The sequence below is a fragment of the Pinus tabuliformis genome, chromosome X, assembly GCF_031772625.1.
Source record: "Pinus tabuliformis cultivar Carrire ecotype Pingquan chromosome X, CPIR1, whole genome shotgun sequence".
NCBI lineage: Eukaryota > Viridiplantae > Streptophyta > Pinopsida > Pinales > Pinaceae > Pinus > Pinus tabuliformis.
The window spans coordinates 117,592,688-117,613,705 of record NC_142308.1 but is presented as its reverse complement, the minus strand read 5'-3'; the positions used below and the strand labels follow the sequence as shown (position 1 = coordinate 117,613,705).

Sequence of the window (21,018 nt, the reverse complement as noted above, 5' to 3'; positions counted from 1 at the left end):
TCCCAAGCATTTGACTGCAACTAGACTCTGCATTTGTCACTCTAGCATTTGACTGCATCTACTATCACCAATCCATCCTGCTACTGAATATTGTTGGCTCCCGTAGCAAGGTACTGATTCAAGAGGTGGACCTCCTCAAGAATCTTACCCATCTGTAGCACTCTGGGGCTACAAAACCAAGTCACTCCACCTCACTCCTAGAGGTATGTCAACAAACATGGCAAAGTCTTCCTCCAGCTTGGACGATAGCCTATCAATCTCTGCTGATGTTGCTTGTTGATCCTGCTTCTCCTCTTTGTCCCTCTTCCTGAGAGGACACTAGGTGTTGTAGTGACCAAGCTCACCACATCTGAAACACTCGACCTTTGACAGGTTCTTCTTCTTCTTTCGTTGCTCCCCCTGTCCCTGACTGGTACCCTTCGATGCGAGGTCCACATTCTCTTCCTCCTTCACCTGCTTTGATCCGTTGTTGTTGTCACTGATGGAGCTCTTCACTAGGTCTCGTCTCAATGCCTCCTGCCCCACCTTGGCAAGGTGTCTCTGCCCAAGATACTTTGGATAAATACCTGCCACTCCTCTGAGACACTGTTGAGTGCCAATCGCACTAGCTCTGTGGGTTGAGGCACTTCCCCAATAGCAGCAAGTTGGTCTCGAATCTCCTGAATCTTGGTGAGGAAGGGGTCTATGCATTCCCCTTTCTGCATCTTGGTGTATCTCAGCTTCTCCTATAAGTACATCTTCCACTGCTTCGAAGTGCACTGGTACAGCGTGGAAAGTGTATCCCGCATCTCCTTGGCAGTACCTTTGCTAGCTATGTGAGAAACAATGTGATCCTGAACACCATCAAGGATCAATCTCTTCACCCAAGCCATCTCTTTTATGTACTCTTTCAGCTGATCTGCATCTGTGGGGAATCGGTATAGCTACCACTGCATCTATGAATGATTTCAGGGCATATTCATCCAGAAGGAAGGACATCCTTGCCTTCCAGATGACATAGTTAGAAGCACCATCCAACTTGTCTTGATCTTGAAGTCCAGCAGTGGCCATTTCAAACAATGTCGAAAATCTCCTCATCCCTTCTGCTCAGCTGCTACTAGGCTATTCACGCTCCCTTCTAGAATGAGAAACTTTGCTCACAGCAACTGTTGATCTGCAAGGGAAATCAAACTTCTTGAGACTAGAAGTTCCCTGAGGAAAATTTTCCCTCAGTGTGTGCTCTTCTTCCACCCGACGCTAGTTCTGCTCTAGCAAATTGCTGCAAAACTACTGCGTCCAGCTAGAGATCTACTCTGCGAAAAATATTGGTTGCTCCCTCTGCCACTGGAACCTCTCGATCTAGAGAGATCAAATTTTTCTGTCCCTCAGAAAAATCGATTCTCCTCACGAAATTTGACCTCTTGGCCAAGGTGACTGCGTTGCCTCTAGGGTTTTGACCTGCTGCCCCTCAATGAATAGTGAAATTCCCTCTTCCTTCGCTACTAAGCTCTCCAGCTGATCATCTGCGCTCTGATACCAAGTGAAAATTCAGAAATCCGAATCTTATTGCAACAATTGGAAATAATTCTCCTAATTGTTAAATTAATTTTTAACAATTTATTTACTGTTTGCAACAGCAACACTGAATCAATCACACTACAACCTACACAAATAAACTGCGAAAGAAATAAACGTTGGAAGAAATACTAGCACACACACATAAAATGACAGTTATTTTTGGACCAATGTCCCTAGAGAAACCCAACTTGGAAAAATCGGTGCAACAGCAGAGGGTTTTATTATTTTATATATATGAGACATAAAATAATAATAAAAATATTTATGGATATGGACAATTATTCGGGTGTTGGGCAAGCAACAAGCAGGAAGGGGATGAGTCATTAGGAAATTAATAATAAAATTGTATATAAATTGTTGATGAAGTTAAGAGGAACAAGACAGGTACACCATGAGATCGCTGAGAGGCTTAAGTGGGAAGACAATAAAAAGGCCAATATTTAGACAAAGTAGCTTTGGTCAACAGCTGAACACGCAGAAAGCCTTGACATTGAACTAGAGCGAATCATTCCTTCTATAGACATTGTCGTTGTATATACCTAAGCTGGACGACATAGTAAAGTTTACAATCATGGGTTGTTCTCTGGTAGGGGCAGTTTTACATTCAATAAGTCAGACTCCGGTAAATCAGACTGATAAAAAGAGATCATTCCAAACATAGGCAAAGAATCTATTGTAGACACAACTTACAGGAAAAAAATACAAAGACGACTATTACAGAAGAATAAATCTCTATTCAATCGGAAACGGGGATTATGTAGTGATACTAAATTTAAAGATCATAGATAATCTTTATCTAGATTTTATATTAGATTTCACATTTTTATAAAATATTTGAAAATCTGAAGGACAATAGTGAAAATAAATAATTTTATCAAATTCCTAAATATTTTCAAAATTTACAATCAAATGAAGTTCAACTGGAATAAACCAATCTGCAAAGAACTGTAGAATAAGTTGTCCAAACTGTCTACTTCTATGAGATCAGCAATAAAGCAGTTTTCTACGACTAGATTTTCAGGTTGTGCGACTATGTATTGTTACTCATTTAAAAAAATAAAATCTAGTAGTGTGTACTTATTTAAATTTAAATAAAGTAGATGAAGATGTTTATAGATGCATTCCAATTTTTCCATTGAAGTTCCATGAATTGTAAATTCCCTTAAATTCTTCTTCATGGTTCTACCTTTTTCAATGTTTTTTCCCTTCATTAAGCAAAAGTTTATATACAGTTCATCAATCAGTTTAATTTATATAATTGCAAGTATAGTTTTTCTTAAGCATATCAACCATCTTCAAATCAACAACCTGCCCTACAACAAATTGTTGTTCACCAGGATCACCACCAATCCACCAAAACTCCTAGCCAATCTCGTTGCAAGCCAGTCAAAACCACATCTCCATGTCTTCAGCTGAACCCTCTGCTCCATGATCTAGACAATCCCATCTCCTTCTGAGTTACTTTGTTGTTGATGCAGGAAAATTTACTTCTTCCTGCAAGTTCTAATTTTCTACTTCTAGGATGTCAATGCAATATTGACATCAAGGTGCCCATACACCTTTAACCACTTTTTGATCTCGGCTTTTTGTTCCTACAATAAAACAAACACACAAAAATCTATGCACCCTCACTTGTGATATTTAAATCTCATATCATTTAATTTCAAATCCATATACAAGATTTGAAACTTTGCTTAATTCCAGATTACACATAAAATTGGAATTCTTCATTCACACATATACACAAAGACAATTTGTAAACATAATGAAAATTTCTTTCATTAATAAAACCATGTCCATACAATTACATAACAATTACAGAAGTATTCATTCCTCTCTTACCCAGATCTCATATTCATTTTGGCCTTTAGCTTTCCATTGCTCTGATCTCACATTCATTTTGGCCATTAGCTTTCCATTGCTCGTAGGCTTACAATAAATACAATTAAGAAATACAATATCTTTTCTAAATCCTAAAAGCACTCCATAAATCAACTTTTCCTAAATCCTAAAATCACTCTCTGATTTATTCCCTAAAGCTCTCATAATTTATTCACTAAAGCTCTCATGATTTATTCCATAAACCTATCATGATTTATTCCATAAACCTATCATGCTCTTCAAGGCAACTTTGCTTTTGCCTTATGGAAAAATCTCTCCTATCCATAGCTTTTCTAAAATTGTTTTATAATAATTAAATGAAACTAAGAATATTTACAATTAAGGAGTTATAATTCCTTTACAATATTGAAACCCCTTTTGGAGCTTTTTTTCAAAAATCTTGATGGATTGGAAGCTCTAATGCTCCTGCATCAGCTGTGCGCACTCTAATTCACTAGCCCTTCAAAGTACCTCTGATACCATGTTGATTTTCCATGATATTGGAGTCTAGGTTAGAATCTTACAATCACTGATGCTACCAATCCAAGTATCACAACAAACTACTTTGCACAATGAAACAATAAATAGCAGTAAATCAACACGTGCACAAATATAGACAACCTTTTACAAATTTTAACTACCCAACTTCATCATATTAAGAAACTGATAATACAACAGTCTAGGGCTCCCGTACCAGGGATAATGGCCCTCATACATCCACTTATACAAGACTACAACTAGGACTTGGTGTCAACAACTATGGCAACCAAACTGCCCGAACAAGATACACTGACCATCTAGCTGGTGTAGTGCGCTCACTCAGCTCCTCTCGATCGTATGTTGAACACACTTGCCCAACCCTTCGGCTCTCGATATGCAACAACACCAACATGCCTCTATCAATGAACTAGCTTCATTAGGTCACTGAACACGACTCCAACTGCTCTTTAGCTAATAATTAGTCCTTCAATGCATCAACACATCGAGACTCTTGTTGCATTGTTCACAACTTTGTTTGTGAACAACTCTCAACTGCCCACCGCTGCTCCTCAACTCCTTTGGGACTTCTTGCCCACTAGTTGCTCCTTAGTCCTTCAAGGACACAACTCTTAGGGACTTTCTTCCCACTAGTGTCTTCCTGTGTTGCCTGATGAAGACACACTTAGGGCACGGAGGGCTGCCAACTATCACTGCAAGATGTCCTTCTCCAACAATGAACTTGGGTTGATGTGATCTGCTCCCTTGACCTCCTTTCTTTGTCCTTCAAGAATCAATCTTGAGCTCACCCAATTCTGCCTCTTCTAAGTTAGTCCTTCAAGAGGATGTACTTAGGGCTTGGAGCAAGCCACTACAACCCTCCTAACTCCTGTTCTTTTGGTTGCTCCAATAATTGTCCTGCACTAGGACAACATCCACTAGCAAATCGCATCAACTCAAGAAGATGGCATACCTTGTCCTGCAACCCTCTGCTGCTCCTCTTGACATTGGCATATGTGCAAATGTTGATGATGAATCTGCTCTTAAGATGTTCAGACCACTATCCAAACTAGGACTATCGAATTTCCTAGCAAATTATCAACTAAAAGAGCACTTACCTCAGATTTGAAGACCCCTTCTGCTGCCTCCAAGATTGGCTCTTGTGCCATAGTAGTCCTGAAGTATTTGGTCTAGTTAGGGCACCAAACCAACCCTTAACCAACCCACAAATGACCCCAAACACTTTGTTGTCCCTTGACAATAATCCCGCCCTCCTTCGTTGTTACACAAGCCATTCTAGGACGTTGTTATAGTCCTCTTTTGACTGCCAACCAACCCTATTCTAGGTCTTGGTCCTGCTTGTAGCTACTCTACAGATTTCAGGTTTGTTCAAAGGAGAGACAACCCTCAATGTATGCACAAAACTCTTAGAGAAGCCCTCCACTATCACAGTAAGCCTCTTGCAATTCTGACCTGTCCAAAACACAAGAATATACCAAAAAATCACTCGGCCCTGTCATTTCCTTGTTGTGGCTGCCTAAGATGCTCTTTACTTATGATGATTGCACTCAAGAAATGAGGCTCCTCCTCACTTCTATTTATACAAATCATTAGATTGTGCAACAACTAGCCCTTGGGGCATTACTAAGTCAAAGCCAACTTTAACTTTGTTGCGGAATCCCACACAAAACTTCAAAAAATTATTTTCTCCATTTTTACAAGGCATCTCATGGTGCTTGAAATGGCTCCTTGCTCCTTTAAGGATGTCCTACGTCCTCCATGAGCCATGTCATCACATCTCATCATGGTTTTAGCCCCACACCTTTGGGTACAAAAACCCCAAGCTTGGGTTCTAAGCTCACAAACCATATTTGTGTACCCATTCCTTCAAAACCCTCTAGCCTAGGATTTGGAGTACCTCCTGTTGTCGCTCAGATTTTATAGGCACGGTATGACAATGACTGAGGTCAGGGGATTTCACTCTAATCCCCGACCTCTCCATTCCAGTTGTCTCCAAACAGCAGGTTATGGGGGGTAGTCCCTATGGAATGTGAAAATGCAAGACTCGTTCGGGAGACACAATAGAATGGCTTAGCCACTTGGTTGACTTTAGCAAAGTTTTAAAGATTCGATTAGATCTATATATGAGACCAGTGCCTTATGGAATCAACTACTTGCTTTAGATCAATTATAAACTAGGTGACCAGATGAACAACCGTTGCTTAAATGCTCAACTATCTTATATGCTATGCAAATCTTATGACCTAGGTGTAATGCAAGAATCTTAATTGATTTTAATTATATGCCTAGCTAAGTGGATCCCTTAATCCCTTGTTGTTTTGAGGCTAGTCTCAAAAGTAAGTGGTAGAAAGAAGTCAAGGTGAAGCAAGCAAAGGCTTGGTTAACGATGCCCCTCCTTGAAATCTAATGTACCTGATGCCTCCAGCGCTGCAGAGATTGTGGCTTTGATGACTGTAAGGTCATTGCTTTAACCACTAGAGAGGGTCTGTCCACACTTCCGCTCTTGATTAGATGATTAGATATTCAGGGAGGATATTTAATCATTTAATTTCTCCTCCATTCTTCCGTCAAATCCTTTCAAGATATGTTTTTCTGCCATAGTTGAACATTGGCACTTTGATAAGGCCTCTGTAAGAGAGGGTTTTGTTTGTGAGCAAGGATTTGTAACTCATCAACAACCACCCATACAACAAACCCTAGATCTGACCATTATGCTTCATAGATTGTTGTCCAATGATAGTGAACAACATTAAAAGGCCTCATAACACTTGAGGGAGCCCCCTCTAGTTCGAGGGCCAGCGTGAACCCAAAGATTGGTCGAGTTAGTTTCTTGGCGCAGTTTCGCAGCCAAGAACTGCCTTCGAGAAACAAATACAACAAGAGGTATTGCAAACCGTAGGCTAGAGGGTTTTGGAGGAATGGGCACACAAATATGGCTTGTGGGTTTAGAACCCAGACATGGGGTTTTGTACCCAAAGGTGTGGGGCCAAAACCAATGTTATCATAAATGAATCGGTGAATGAACTGAAAAACCCTATGGACCGAGAACCGGTTGGAACTGAACCAGAACCAATAAAAAACCGGAAAAAACTGGTTTACCAAAAACACATAAAATATTCATATTTTAAAGAAAAAACATATATATTCATGTGCATCCATATGAATCGAAGCCATGAAAGTTTTCATTTATATAGCAAGTATAGTGCATATAACCAAAATAACACTTAGTGCACAACATCGTTGAACCAAAAAACATCAAGAAGCAGGCTCTAAAAGGCCTTTATAGTCCAAAATAACATGATAGTATGATACTACAATCTACAATACTATAGCTATAGCCTACAAGTGCTAATTGTCAATGTCATCATCAAAATCATCATCCTGATCATCCTCCTCATCCTCATTTGAAGAATGAGTAGCATCCAAGTCTGCAATCATTGCCTATATTGGGATCTTTGTCATCAATATAACCCTCTAAGCATTAAAATAAGATAGATGAAGCATAGCATGTTAAGTCAAGATTTTGTTTAAGTGATGGGTCATGGTTACAGGGGAGTGGCCCCCCTGTCGAATCTGTCCCAAAGCGCGCTCCGGGAAGGAGCGCATTGGGAGCGACCCCAGGAGCATTCTTCCGAATTCGCTCAGGGAGCAAATTCGAGAGCGCGCTCTCTAAAAAAAAATCGCTCCCTGCCTTTTAAGGAGTGATAAAGGGAGCTATTACAAAAAAATTTGTGTGTGGCAACCTAATGTTCAATCCTATGGCCCTAGTGTTGATATGCAGTTCATGGTAATGTTAAATTCTTAAAAGTGACATTCTCCTTTATCTTTCATTTTCATCCTTTTACTTAAATTTTTAACATTACCATGAAATGACTCGGGGTGTTTGAGAGTGGTTTCTACCTCATTGGATTTCATATGGAGGAAATATAAATTTAGATTTCACTCAAAATCTAGCAGACTAGTCATTTTTTCAGGATTTCAAGATTGTGGGGGATTGTAATGTTTCCATTGAATTTTGTCATGTACTAGGGTATAGGACTTGTATTTAATCAAGACCACCAAGCCCTCTTTGCGGGGGAGACTCCCAATGATCAAGAGCACTAAGGCCATTCGACTATGCAAGAGGAGACTCCCAATAAACCACAAGACAAGAAATTAGAAATTTCTCATGGCAAGAGGGTCAAGCAATAGATAATAGATTTACTTGCCTTTTCTAGTTTCTAGTACTTTTTATAACTATTGACTCTTTCGTATTTATTATGGTATTTTTTGTAAACAATATATGACAATTTAAGTTTGAAGTTTGAAGTTGGCATTTATAACTCATTGGCAATGAATTATGAATATGATGCTTCGTGAAAGTTGAAAGTTGAAACATTTCATTTCATGTTAGATATTCTTTGTTATAGTTTGGTTACTTCATAATGGTAATGGTTACAAGTACAACTTTAGTGATAAATGATGACAAATGTTATATATTGAATTTTGAAAGCTTGAAACTTTAAGATTGATGAATCATGAGACTCGATATGTTGTATGGTACTAACTTGTGGACGTGCTTGATGAAGATTATAACTTCTATATTATTGATGTTATATGGTGCAATCCATGTTTTTATGTTTTTTAAAATCTAATTCATCATTCTACATGCTTTTGTTGACATATATGCATCGAAATATATAGAAATATATATTATATAAAAATTTGCTCCGGAACAGGGAGGTTTTGAAAATGTCGCTCCACACTCCCGCTCCCAAGTAACCTTGTGATGGGTACATTTTTAGTAGAGTCATGATAGAGGAGTTTGACAACCAATGCCACTAACATCAAAGTACATAGAGGAATTGGTGCTCTTTATTAAATACTCGTTTCTTACCCTCATACATGACAAAATCCAATGGAAACGTTGTAATCCCCGCAATCCTGATATCTTGAAAAATCGTTAAGTCTGTTGGATTTTGAGTGAAATCTAAAATTCTACTTTCTCCGTATGAAATCCAATGAGGTTGGAACCACTCTCAAACATCCTTATTCATTTCATGGTAATGTTAAAAATTTAAGTAAAAGGATAGAAATGAAAGATTAAGGAGAATGTCACTTTTACTTTAAAAATTTAACATTACCCTGAAATGGATAGCAATAATAGGACCATAGGCTTGAATATTAGGCTAAGGACCATAGGCTTGAAAATTAGGTTGGCCCAGGGGAGAATTAAAAGTGGGCCAACCAAACGAAAAGGCAATTTTTTTACGTTGCCTTGGAAAGGTACAAACTACACAAAATCGGCCTTGAACCGATCGGTTTTGTGCAATAGGCCGGTTTGGTACCGAACCAACCTATTCCGGTTCAGACCGCTTTTGGGCCAAAAACAGTCAAACCGGCCAATTCCATCGGTTCCGGTCCTGTTTTGATAACATTGAGTGATAGGTCGCAGCCCTTCGTGCCCTAAGTGGGTTTTCATCAGGCAGCACAGGAAGACACTAGTGGGAAGAAAGTCCCTAAGAGTTGTGTCCTTGAAGGACTAAGGAGCATCTAGTGAGCAAGAAGTCCCAAAGGAGCTAAGGAGTAGCAGTGGACAGTTGAGAGTTGTGAACAAACGAAGTTGTGAACAACTCGACAGGAGTCTCGATGTGTTGATGCGTTGAAGGACTAATGATCAGCTAGAGAGCAGTTGGAGTCGCGTTCAGTGACCTAATCGAGCTAGTTCATTGATAGAGGCAGGTTGGTGTTGTTGCAGATCAAGAGTCAAAGGACCGAGCAGGTGTGTTCAAGGTATAACCAAGAGGAGCTAAGAGAGTGCGCTGCATTAGCCAGATGGTCAGTGTATCTTGTTCGGGAAATTTGTTTCTCATAGTTGTTGACGCCAAGTCCCAATTGTAGTCTTGTATCAATGGATTTATGAGGCCCATTATCCCTAGTATGGGAGGCCTAGGTTGTTGATGTTTGTTAATATAACAAAGTTGGGCAGTTAAAATTTGTAAAAAGTTGTCTATCTTTGTGCACGTGTTGATTTACTGCTATTTATTGTTCCGTTGTGCAAAGTAGTTTGTTGTGATACTTGGATTGGAAGCGTCAGTGATTGTAAGATTCTAACCTAGACTCCAGTATCATGGAAAATCATCACCACATATTTGACTCAAAGCAAGAACCCTGAGATTAAAATTGCTCAAACAAAGACTTGTAAACAGATATAGGAGTTCAAGTCCTAAATGCTGTAAAACATCTAAATTTTGGTCAAAATAACTTCACAAATTCATTTCGAATAATCACCTAAAAAGTGGAATAAGACTACACGTAACACAACTATAATCATTCTAGGGTACTTCCATAACAACTCACAAAGAATTTACACTGATCCATCCTAGTTTTATCTCTTCAATAATATCCAAATCAACTATAGCTAACCCTATGACATTAATGCAAGTGACATAAATAAATCTCATCCTATATTCTCAAGCCATACAACCTTACGATGGATTTGCCTAGTAATCCACCACATGTTTGGAGAGCTCAAATTGAAGACCCTATCTTAATACACACATCCTATGAAGGAAAAAGGTTGACTACCAACAAATTCATTAGGAATCATAACATTTAAAACCTTGTAGGAAATCTACAGGAAAAGCTCCCAACATCTTCTCTGGGTCAATGTGGGTGTCAATTATTTATTAGAAATAGTTTCCATATACAAACAAAAGGCCATCATAAGCTCAAATAAGGCCAATCCCTTCCCACAGTGAAAAATTATTCCTCGCCTTGGCCCTTTACTAAGCTCTGGTAAGAAAGCCGCCAGCATGAAGAAGTTATCTGTAAACACTGGGCCTATGGCTTCGCCAACACTGATCCTTCTTTGCAGAATTAAAATTGTATATCTCTGCAGTCATTGTCAATCCGAGATCAAGCTTCTCAAGATGCTATTCAGCAACAGGCGTGAATGATTCTGTTCAGATTTAGTTTCAAGACTTGGTTTATTTGCTTGTAATTCCAAGACCAATGCCAACAATGGAAAACAAGTCCACCCTACAGTTTGCTATGCCATCTGAATAACACACTCTGTACACCCACCACTTTATTATCAACCCATTTGTCTAGTCATCATATTCATGTGGTTTACACAACAAATAAGCATTCCAGTGAACAGAGCAAAGGAACTATACTATTCTGGGTTGTTTCTTGTGATTTACACACTGCTCAAGTTATTATTTTAATCTAGCAATGCAGCAAACCAACAATTGCGCTGTGGATACCCATCAGCATTCAAAGCAAATTAATTAAAGTGCTGTGAGGGTTCGAATGTGTATCAACTTCACGGGTGTTGGGATTAATTACCACCGGAATGAAGGAATCAGACAGAAAACCAGAATCACTAAGCAATTAGTTTTTAAACACAATAGACACAGATATTACCCTGTAAAAAACCTTGGAAAAATCTCTGACATCAAATCGCTATGCTCGGTATTTATTTCTCAGCAATTATAGAATTACAATGGTGTTTGACTCTTTGGAGTCTTACAGATTACAATCACAGCAATTTTATTTAGCATTCCCTCTATTCTCTGCCAAAGAAACCCTTTTGCATCACTGTGGAAGAGTTCATAGGAAGTGCTGGCTTGCTAGGAGCATCTGGAATGCAGGCCAAGTGTCCCCATCTCTTCAGCTCCCCTACTGCAACACTTTTCCTCTCCCTTAGTCTTTTGTTGGCAGCATTCCAATTGGAGTTCCTTTTATTCGTGTTTTTCTTTAATTTTTAATTTTTAGTTCTTAAAATGGCAGTGCAGCACTTTGTAGGTAAGTGGTAGCTGGTTGAACTAGCATGGGGCCCTTCACACTGTCAACTATATCCTCTAATCTCATAATCAAATTCCATAGCCACAAGCTTCACTTTCGTAGCCAAAAGTTGTAATTTTTCCGAGTGATTTGCATTGATTTGGGCCATTAAACAATTTGATGTTTATTGCAGATCCTTTTTGGATCAAGAAGAGATGTCTCCCTAGTTCTACACTTTCTCTCACAAAAACTCCACCCAGAATTCTTCTATTTTAGGGAGACCCCAACCAAAGAGAAGAGATCTTGGTGAAACAATCATTGCACTCTTCCCACCTGCCTGCCTGCTTGACATAAGCAATGATTATGGACTTGCGCTAGTTATTGGAATGAGATTGCCTGTTACTTGATGCATGAAAAGATCCATTTTATACAACCTGAAAGGATATACCAGAGTTTGTGTTCAAAATTTATTTAAGTTCAGAATCTGCATGGCAAAGGGAAGCCTACCACAGAACGCACCATAGATCATAAAAATTGCATTTCCCTACATTTAAATTTTAAGCAGCAAGATTACCTAAGTTGAAAATAATTTCAATTAGAAGTTGCAAAGCTAGATTTTAAATACAGTTTATTGTACTTTGGAAATCAGAAAATTGTAAAAAGGCAAAAATTTATTTAGGAAAGATGAAAAATAGCCTCACCCAACAGCTGTAGCACCCCAAGAAGCCATGTTGTAAATAGTTTTCCCGCTATCCCATATCTTGCGGAGTTTTCCTTTATTTTTTGTAACAGCAAATGTTTTCTTCAAAGCTGGACAGTACATAACTAATAAATATGCATGTCTTGGACTTATTAGTTACTACTGAAAAACATTTAATTTGAAAAAGCATGCAAATGTCTGGTTCTCGAAGATGATAAGCATGATGCTACATCATTTTAGTATTTACATGGAATAAACTCATGCTATAAAACATTTCAACATGTAAAACTTTAAGTACAAGGAATAATCTCTAATAACGTAGGGTAATACCTTCCTGAAGTTGCTCAGGAGTCATTTCCTGCAAGATAATTCCATAGAAAATAGCAAAAAAGAAACCATAAGATTCATATCATTCTTTCTCAAATATTGAGAAAAACCTACACATTAATACTAAATAGACTTTATGCTGTTAAATTATCACATAAATATAGCAGACAATTAACTTCAGGCAATGAGGATATCCTTTTAGGTTTATTACTAGCTGTTAGCTGTTAAATATAGGTTTCAGTTAAAATTTAGAATGCTACTACATGGTAAAAAAATATATTCTTTTCTTGAGAGTATTTTTCCAAGCCAAAAGCTGATGCAAGTGTGTATGCAACACATTAAAGTCACATGTATTGTATGTTGATGTTATAAGCTCAGACAGGTGCTTGTACAGAGGCTCGGTGTCTAGCATGCAGAGGAATTTCTCCCTAGCTCAGAGGGAGTGTTAATTTGGCAGTTCAGAGACAAACTCCAACCATGGGACTAGATTCCTCTTTACGAAAGGACCAATTTTGACTATTGAAGCACTCAATTTGGAGAAGGGAAAGTGTACTTTCGAATTGAAGCCCACAATGTCACATTTGATCAGGTCGGCCCTAATAGGAAAATGGACACCCTTGAAAGCTTATAAATACAAGTGATCTCAAGCTCATTTGGACATCACCAAGCCTCTTCTTCTTCTCTTCTTCATTGATTGGTCATCACAAGTTTGAGGCTGGGTCAAGAAAGTTGGTTTGTACAGGTTCGAGATTACAGGGTTTGAAGCTTGCATGTGTTTTGGGTCACAACTGTAGGCTTGTCACAGCTAGATTTCGGCTATAACCGCAGAAATTTGGTTCGTACAGGTCCAAGATTACAGGGTTCGAAGCTCGCACATGCTCTAGGGTTTTGGGTCACAAACGCAGGCTTGTCACAGCTAGATTTTGGCTATAACCGTAGGCTTGTAGGCTCAACAGTGCAGTTGGAAGGTCTCAACCGCACACATCCTTCTTCCTTTGTGTGATTGGGCTCTAGGGCTGAAATTTGACATTTGACTACAGTTGACCACAGACAGGAAAAGTTGTGTCTGATCTATATTGATGCTGGGAACATATTTATTAATGTTGTTGGGATAATTTCGCTGGATGATTTTGTATTGGGCTCATTGTTGTTGAAATATGTAACTAGGTTCGGTCTTCATAATGACATATGCAATCATGATTGTATTTGATGTAATGAGTAATCATGATTTTATGTATTTGATGTAATGAGAAAAATAAATTTATTATGTTATTCTTGAGGCATGAGTTTCATGCTCAAGGGAAATTTATTTTTAGGTCAAGCACCCAATGAGTGCTTCTAGGGCTTGTCATTGAGTCTACAAGCCAATAGAGTCATTGTCATGTATGAAAGACCCTTTTGGGCACGTTACATATTGTCAAGAAATTTTATTTGAGTCAAAAGACCCTCCAAGACCTTGTCATGTTGCAAAGATCAAGTCGGCCTAAAGATAGCAATTCATACCCTTCAAAAGCCTATAAATAAGAAGGAACTCGACGTCAATTGGACACTCACTCAAGCAAGTTCGATCTTCTCAAAAAAGTTGCTGGAAAAGGACGAAAAAGAGTAAGATCAAAGTTATGGGCCTCTCTCTGTCTTGTGCTAGGGTTTCTACAGTTTTTGGGCAAATCGAAGTGTTGGAAAGCTACTGGGCAAGTCGAAGTACTAGATAGTTACTGGGCAAGTCGAAGTGTTGTTGGGCAAGTCGAAGTGCTAGGAAGAAACTGTTGGGTCGAAGTTCCAGAAGAATTTGTTGGGCAAGTCAAAGTTCTAGAGGAATTCGCTGGGCAGGTCGAAGCTACAGAAGAATTTGTTGGGTAGGTTGAAGTTGCAGAAGAATCTGCTGGGCAAGTCGAAGTTGCAGAAGAATCTGCTAGGAGGTTGAAATTGCAGAAGTTGTTAGAAGGAAAGCTCATTAAGGAAGAAAGGTTTGACTTGGTCTTGGAGGGTCTTGGTCAAGGGTCATAGGTCTTGGAATTCGTCAATTGAAGATTCTATAAGAAGAGAAGAATTCTTGTGGGTTTTCCTCTCAGTTGGAGAGGTTTTGGCCCTGGCTGATCGCCTATATCTTGTGTCCTTTGTCTCATTGTTCTTTATGGTTTGGTAGTTGTTTGATGAAGAGAATACTAATAATAATCAAGTGAAAGAAGAAGATAATCAAGTTAAGTAAAATTACATCACAAGCAATTATCAAGAAGAGAAATCACCTAATCTAGCTGCCTCTAGATTTCTCAACATGGTATTAGAGCTAAGGTGACTACATCAAGGAAAGGCAACTTAAAGAAGGACATTCGAGGGCCAAAGCACTAGAAGATCATCAAGAGTATCAATCATCAAGAAGAACTATTCATCTCAAGGATCATCACATCCAAAAGAAAAAAGACCTCAAAACCCTAGCTCATCCAAAGAAGGGTTATATACTTGAAGCATTCTTGAGAAGCTCACATTGTCTTCACAAAGGTAAGATCTACAGGACTCTACCTCCACTTGAAGAAGGACTACTCATTGAAGCATCTTGAAGTATCTACATCCAAGGGAAGCAACAAGAGGCGTTGTCATCATCATCAAGGAATCAAGTGATCTCCCTCTCTTGGAAGGAGCACTTTTGAAGGAAGAAGACATCTTCTATTATCAACATCATCATCTAAATCAAGAAGGCATCTTCACTTGACAAGTAAGTACCTCTATATTTATGACTGAATCTACTATCAAAATGACTTCATTTTGCAAGGAATGCAACAAATTGGTTGGGTCATCAAACTTTCTTGCATGGAAGAAGAGGACAGATTTGATCCTCATAGAAAATGAAGTCATTGAACATGTAAAGGTACAATCACTAAACCTCCAAAGGAAGAAGCTCAAGCTCTTGCAAAGTATATGAAAGGGGAAGTAAGGGCTCAAAGGATTCTCATTGAATCCATCAAGGATCCCCTCATACCCTATGTATCAAAGTTGGAGACATCAAAAGAAATATATGACAAGTTAATATAATTGTTCTCTATAAGTTGCAAGAGAAGTGATATCTTTCAGGAATGAGTTGTACAAAATGAAGATCTCAAAGGAAGATGGAATAGCCTCATATTTTATGAAGGTATTAGAAACAAGGGACCAACTACAAGAGTTGGGAGAAATATTGTCCGATAAAGAAATGAACACCATAGTGCTCAATGCACTTCCAAAGGAATTCACATCTAGTATCTTTGGAAAGAAGGAAGCCACCCCATTCAGTGAACTTTGGTCATTGTGTAAAATTGAAGAAACTAGGTTGAAGGCAAAAAGCAATGTAAGATCAAACGAGCAAGTCCAAGCATTTTCTGCCATGGCTAGGAAGAAAGGAACATTTGGCCTTTAGAAAAAGAACAAGAAGAATATGTCGAAAATCCAAAGCTATGGTTGTCATGAATATGGGCACTACAAGAGAGATTGTCCTAAACTCAAGAAGGAAAACAACAAAAGAAGAAGGGAAGAAGTCCATATCACTGAAGAAGTGGAAGAAAATGAGAAGAAGAAATCAAAGGAGGAAGTGAGAGATCTCTATTATGACTGAGATAATCTCCTCCACTAAGTTCTTTTTAGTTTTGTAAATAATAGCTATCATGGTAGGAAGCATTATAAGTATGATAGGATGCATCATATTAGGAGATGGCATCATGGTAGAAGCATACAATTGAAGCAAGAGCTCATTATAGTAGCTTGAAAAGGAGAGCTGAAGTAGAATTCTACATGGATGTAGCAATCATCACATAAAGGAAGTAGCTCGTGGTAACCTCATTGAAAGCATGTGTAGTGCATATGGTTGAAAGAAAGTCATCTAGCATGATAGAAGGAATTCATCATACATCATCATCATGAGAAAGGAGCTTCTTCCGGATGAGGATAATCTAGATCCTTTATTGGAATCTTCATTAGAAGGTTCACCTCTACTTGGAAGAAGCAAGTGTCTCGCTAATCATTCCACCTTGTGTGGGATACATTGTTTAGAAGGATGATGGTATGGTGACAAAGGAGTGCAGCAGGTCAAGTTGATTGAAGTACTTTCAATCAAGGAAAGGAAGTTGTCGAAGGAAGTCAATATGACCAAAAGGAGAAAAGAGGTATCTATTTGATAGATTAAGTCATGTCATCATATAGTTGTTGATAGCATGGGTAAATGCTCCACCTTGTGAGCATGATCAAGGATCTCTTCCTTTGAAAAATTCATGAAAGCAAGGTTCACATATTGACAAGATGAAATCAACATAATATGTCCTCATATGGAATATGAGGTGGTTGACAATCATGATGAAGGAACTTTGTCAAGAAGTTCCTGGGGAAGCAATATGTGAAGGAAGGAAGAAGAGATCGTAAAAGTTGCAACTATGGTCTCATAAGGGAAGGAAATCAACATCCAATGACTAAAAGAATTAGACATGACATCTCCATAGAAGGTATGAAGACCTTGATAAGGTCTATAAAAGAAAGAAGACCCTTGACACATGAAGTCTTGGAGATGTGTTTATGAATGTGTAGGATGTTGCAGGCAAGCAAGATGTCATGATGAAAGGCCATCACAAAAGGTAACTTTGATTTGATGTTCATTTTCTATTGTTGAACAACATCTCAATGGGTTGATACAGGGTGTTGTTGTCACCTTGCACACACACCTAAGTTAGTGGTTAAAGCCCTTAACCCCACAAGGTGTGCCCTGTGGCAAAACTAAAAGATGGGGTTATCACCTATTCCCAGCTCTCTCCGTAAAAGCTCTCTCTTAGGTAAGCTAAGGGGGGTTGTCCCTAATGAAAAGTTAGATCAAAAAATGGTGTGAGGTTTTTAAGAGATACTAAGGTTAAATGGATTACTTCAAGATTATGAGCAAGTTCAACAGGTATGATAAGCAATACAAGATATGAAATAAAAGGTGCTCTCAATAATCATCGACACATAATAAAAGATAAGCATGTAAACCAGTGCCTTCAATAATGCTTCAAAATAATAAACACTTGCTCAAAAATAAAATGTTTCAAAATGAAACATCAAGTAATCTCGCAAAATTAGACCAAGATGAGCATATACACATCAATTGCAACAATAAAGGAGATAGTACTTGAAAGTAAATGATCAAATTGACAAGATAGTGACACCAAATTACTCATGAGCTAAATGATCATCAAAGCAACAAATATATGAAATAACTTCAAATAGTGTTGCACCAATGAAGGATATTCCAAGTACAAGAAAGTTAATTGTTGCAAAAGTAAAAGATCCAAATACTTGCAATATAAAGCAAATGCTTCTTGAGAAAATGATGATATTTTCAAATATGACTCAAATAAATTCAAGATAATATATATAGGAGAATTGCATTTGCAAGTAAAGTAAAGTTGTGATGTAGAGATGTTATTGGTTTATTTTATTATTTGTATTCTAAAACAAAGTTTCAATTGAACTATGGTCCCGAGACCTCATCCTTGCCCGGAAATCCAAATCTCACAATGAGGAGTCAGTAGGGGTGGAGGGTCCCTAAAGTCTATACAGCCAACATAAGTTGGAGGTTAATTTGTTTTTTGGAAATGCCAATTAGTAATAAAGTGTGCCCAAGTGAGATGCTTGAGTCATTAGAGGAAATTTCAGCCTAAAAGTGGCATCCTAAGGAAAAATAATAAAATAATAGTTATGAATTTTGGAGGGAAAAAATAAAACTACATATTTTATTGTATTTTTAGCTTATCTCCTTACTGATTTATTCAAATTTCATGTGTGGACACTCATTGAACGCAGAATAAAATTCCACATCCAATGAGTACCCATTATGCATAATTCTGAGAAGGCCCACATTGATAAACATTGGAAATACATTGAAAAAGCATGTTCAACACATTTTTCAATGTATCTTCAATTTTTATCAATGTGGGCCTTCTCAGAAGTATGCATAATGGGTACTCGTTGGATGTGAAATTTAATTTCGAATCCAACGAATGCTGCCTACACTTGAAATTTAAGTACATCTATAAGGAGATAGTCAAAAATACAATTAGAAAAAATAGTTTTTTTATTTTCCCTCCAAAATATTTACATGTACCACTTTTTAAATTTAAAGGATTTTAATTGGTTTACATATTATATACATGAAAATTTCATGGGCAATTTTAAGATAATATTTCCTCTAATGAAATGTTGCTCTTTCCAAAATTAAGTATTGGTGCTCAAGTATAATGGACAATGCTTAAGTAAAAATGCTCCACAATTGCTTTGCAAGAAATAGAGTCAATGCCAAATTGCTTCAACAAAAGAATGTTCAATAATAATCAAAATGCCACATAAATAAAATTGACAATGATAAAGCAAAGTACTCAAGAGACTTGTGAAACCAAGATGGTTAAATTAAACCAATTTAAGCTTGCCAATTGTGTAAAATACTCGCTTGCTTTTAGAAAAAAGGATATTTTGTGTGTTGTCATAGCAGCTGAATGCAATTACTCGAGAAATTGAAATAAACAAATGTCAAACTTGTGCTCTAATGAAAATGGATGTGAAAACTATGTCAGAAACTAATCATGCATGAGTGAAATGAAATTAGCAAATGAGAACTAGAGTAACTAAACAAAGATAATTAGTTCACCCAAAAGCAAAGATCCTCCCTCCAAAGGAAAAGGGATACCATGGGAAAAATCCCAAGCTCCCTCACAAAAAAAACTCGCGTTTTTTAATAGTGAATAGTAACAATGAAAAGAGACCTCTCTAGGGACTTCGAAAAGATATTAAATCTTTACAAAATTTGTGCTTGTGATGCACTAGACTTCCTCCTTAAATGCCCAAAGTAATTGGCAAAAGAAAAGCATAAAGAGAAGGCCTCTAAAGTCTGCAAACTTCGAGAAATATTTACATGAAAAAAATCAGATTGTGAAACTCCCCAAAGCTGCCCAATGTGTGAATTGTTTTGGTATTCACAAATCAGCCACTTTACAATCACAATGCATGCAAAAGGAGAAAGGCTAAGCCTCCTATAGCTCTTGTTCCTTGAACAAAAACTTAGCAGTCCTCACAACAACCCACGACTGTCCTTGAAAACTAGTCTTTAAGTGAGAGGCCAAAGTCCTACACTAGATCTCTAGATTTTACTGTAATTAGTGCATGCATGCAAATGGAAATTATGCAAAAGTTAGCGAACGACAAAACCCTTTCGGGAGAAAACCCAGCTGGAAGGTGAGGTTGCTTCGCTCTCTTTCTCTGTCTGGAAATATGGTTGCAGGTACAAAGAAGTAATGCTTGTGGCCCGTGGGCTACTACAGTGCACAGATACTCTCTATGTGTTCTACCTCCTATTCTCTCCTTGCTATCTTTGTTCAGCTATGGAACAACATGCTCTCGAAAGAATGGAATGCCTCTTCTTCCTAGTGGCTTGGTTATAACACAGCCTAATAGCCTACTAGTGATTAATTTTGACTACATCAACTCTTAACTAGAGTTACAATATAGACTCTTCTAGAGTCTTTTACATCACAAACACGTCGCTAGCCCCTCTTCCATGAATAATGGGGGCTGACGCAACATTCTATCAAACTATAGGTGTGAAAACAAGAAGGTCAACTTTATGTTACATAACTTTTGCATACGGACTCCAATTGGTGTGCTTCTTGCACTGTTAGAAAGGTCTCTATGTGTAGAATAGCAAGAAAAGGTGCACGCTAAAGCGGCAAAGTTTTACCCCAAAAAACGTTGTTTGATGCCTCAAAATGCCCCCGGAATGCTTCAGACCCCATTTCACCAAACTGGGTCCGCCGGTAAAAACGGTCCCGTGAGTTGATTTCTCCACTTTTTCCACTCCAAATGCATCGAGATGGATGACAAACAATATAACGATCCAATTCGTATCACACATCCCCATTTTGGGAGGCTTTTGGTCCCCAAAAGCTTTTACTGAATGATGTGAGGAAATTTTTCCTCCACCTTCTCTCTGGTGTACCATTTAGCTTTGCCTGGAAGTTGTCCCTTCAACCCAATCTGCCAAAGGTCATGTTGCCCCTGTCTTGTAGTTTTGGACCTCTTTTGCAAAACTGTATCCTTTTTCAACTCTACCTGAGTGTTTGGCACCAAATCCTCCACAGAAGGTAGGACCTATTCCTCTTCCTGATCTAGCATGGAAGGCTCATAGAGTTTCAAATTCTCTACATTCACAACTGAGTAAATGCGCATATATGGTGGTAAACTAAGTCGATAGGCATTATCACCCACCTTTTCCAGTATCTCAAAGGGACCATACCTCAGAGCCT

General features: G+C 38.1%; 1 protein-coding gene across 1 annotated transcript in view; it reads right to left on the bottom strand.

Moving 5' to 3' along the window:
* LOC149138708 (uncharacterized) overlaps nt 1-21,018 on the bottom strand; it is a 153,766-nt gene that overhangs the window by 46,086 nt on the left and 86,662 nt on the right. The window contains exons 4-5 of the mRNA XM_089447379.1: nt 12,734-12,761; nt 12,405-12,513 (exon numbers count right to left, since the gene is read on the bottom strand). Coding sequence (XP_089303505.1) covers nt 12,405-12,513; nt 12,734-12,761 — 137 coding nt within the window. The remainder of the gene's footprint in view (nt 1-12,404; nt 12,514-12,733; nt 12,762-21,018) is intronic.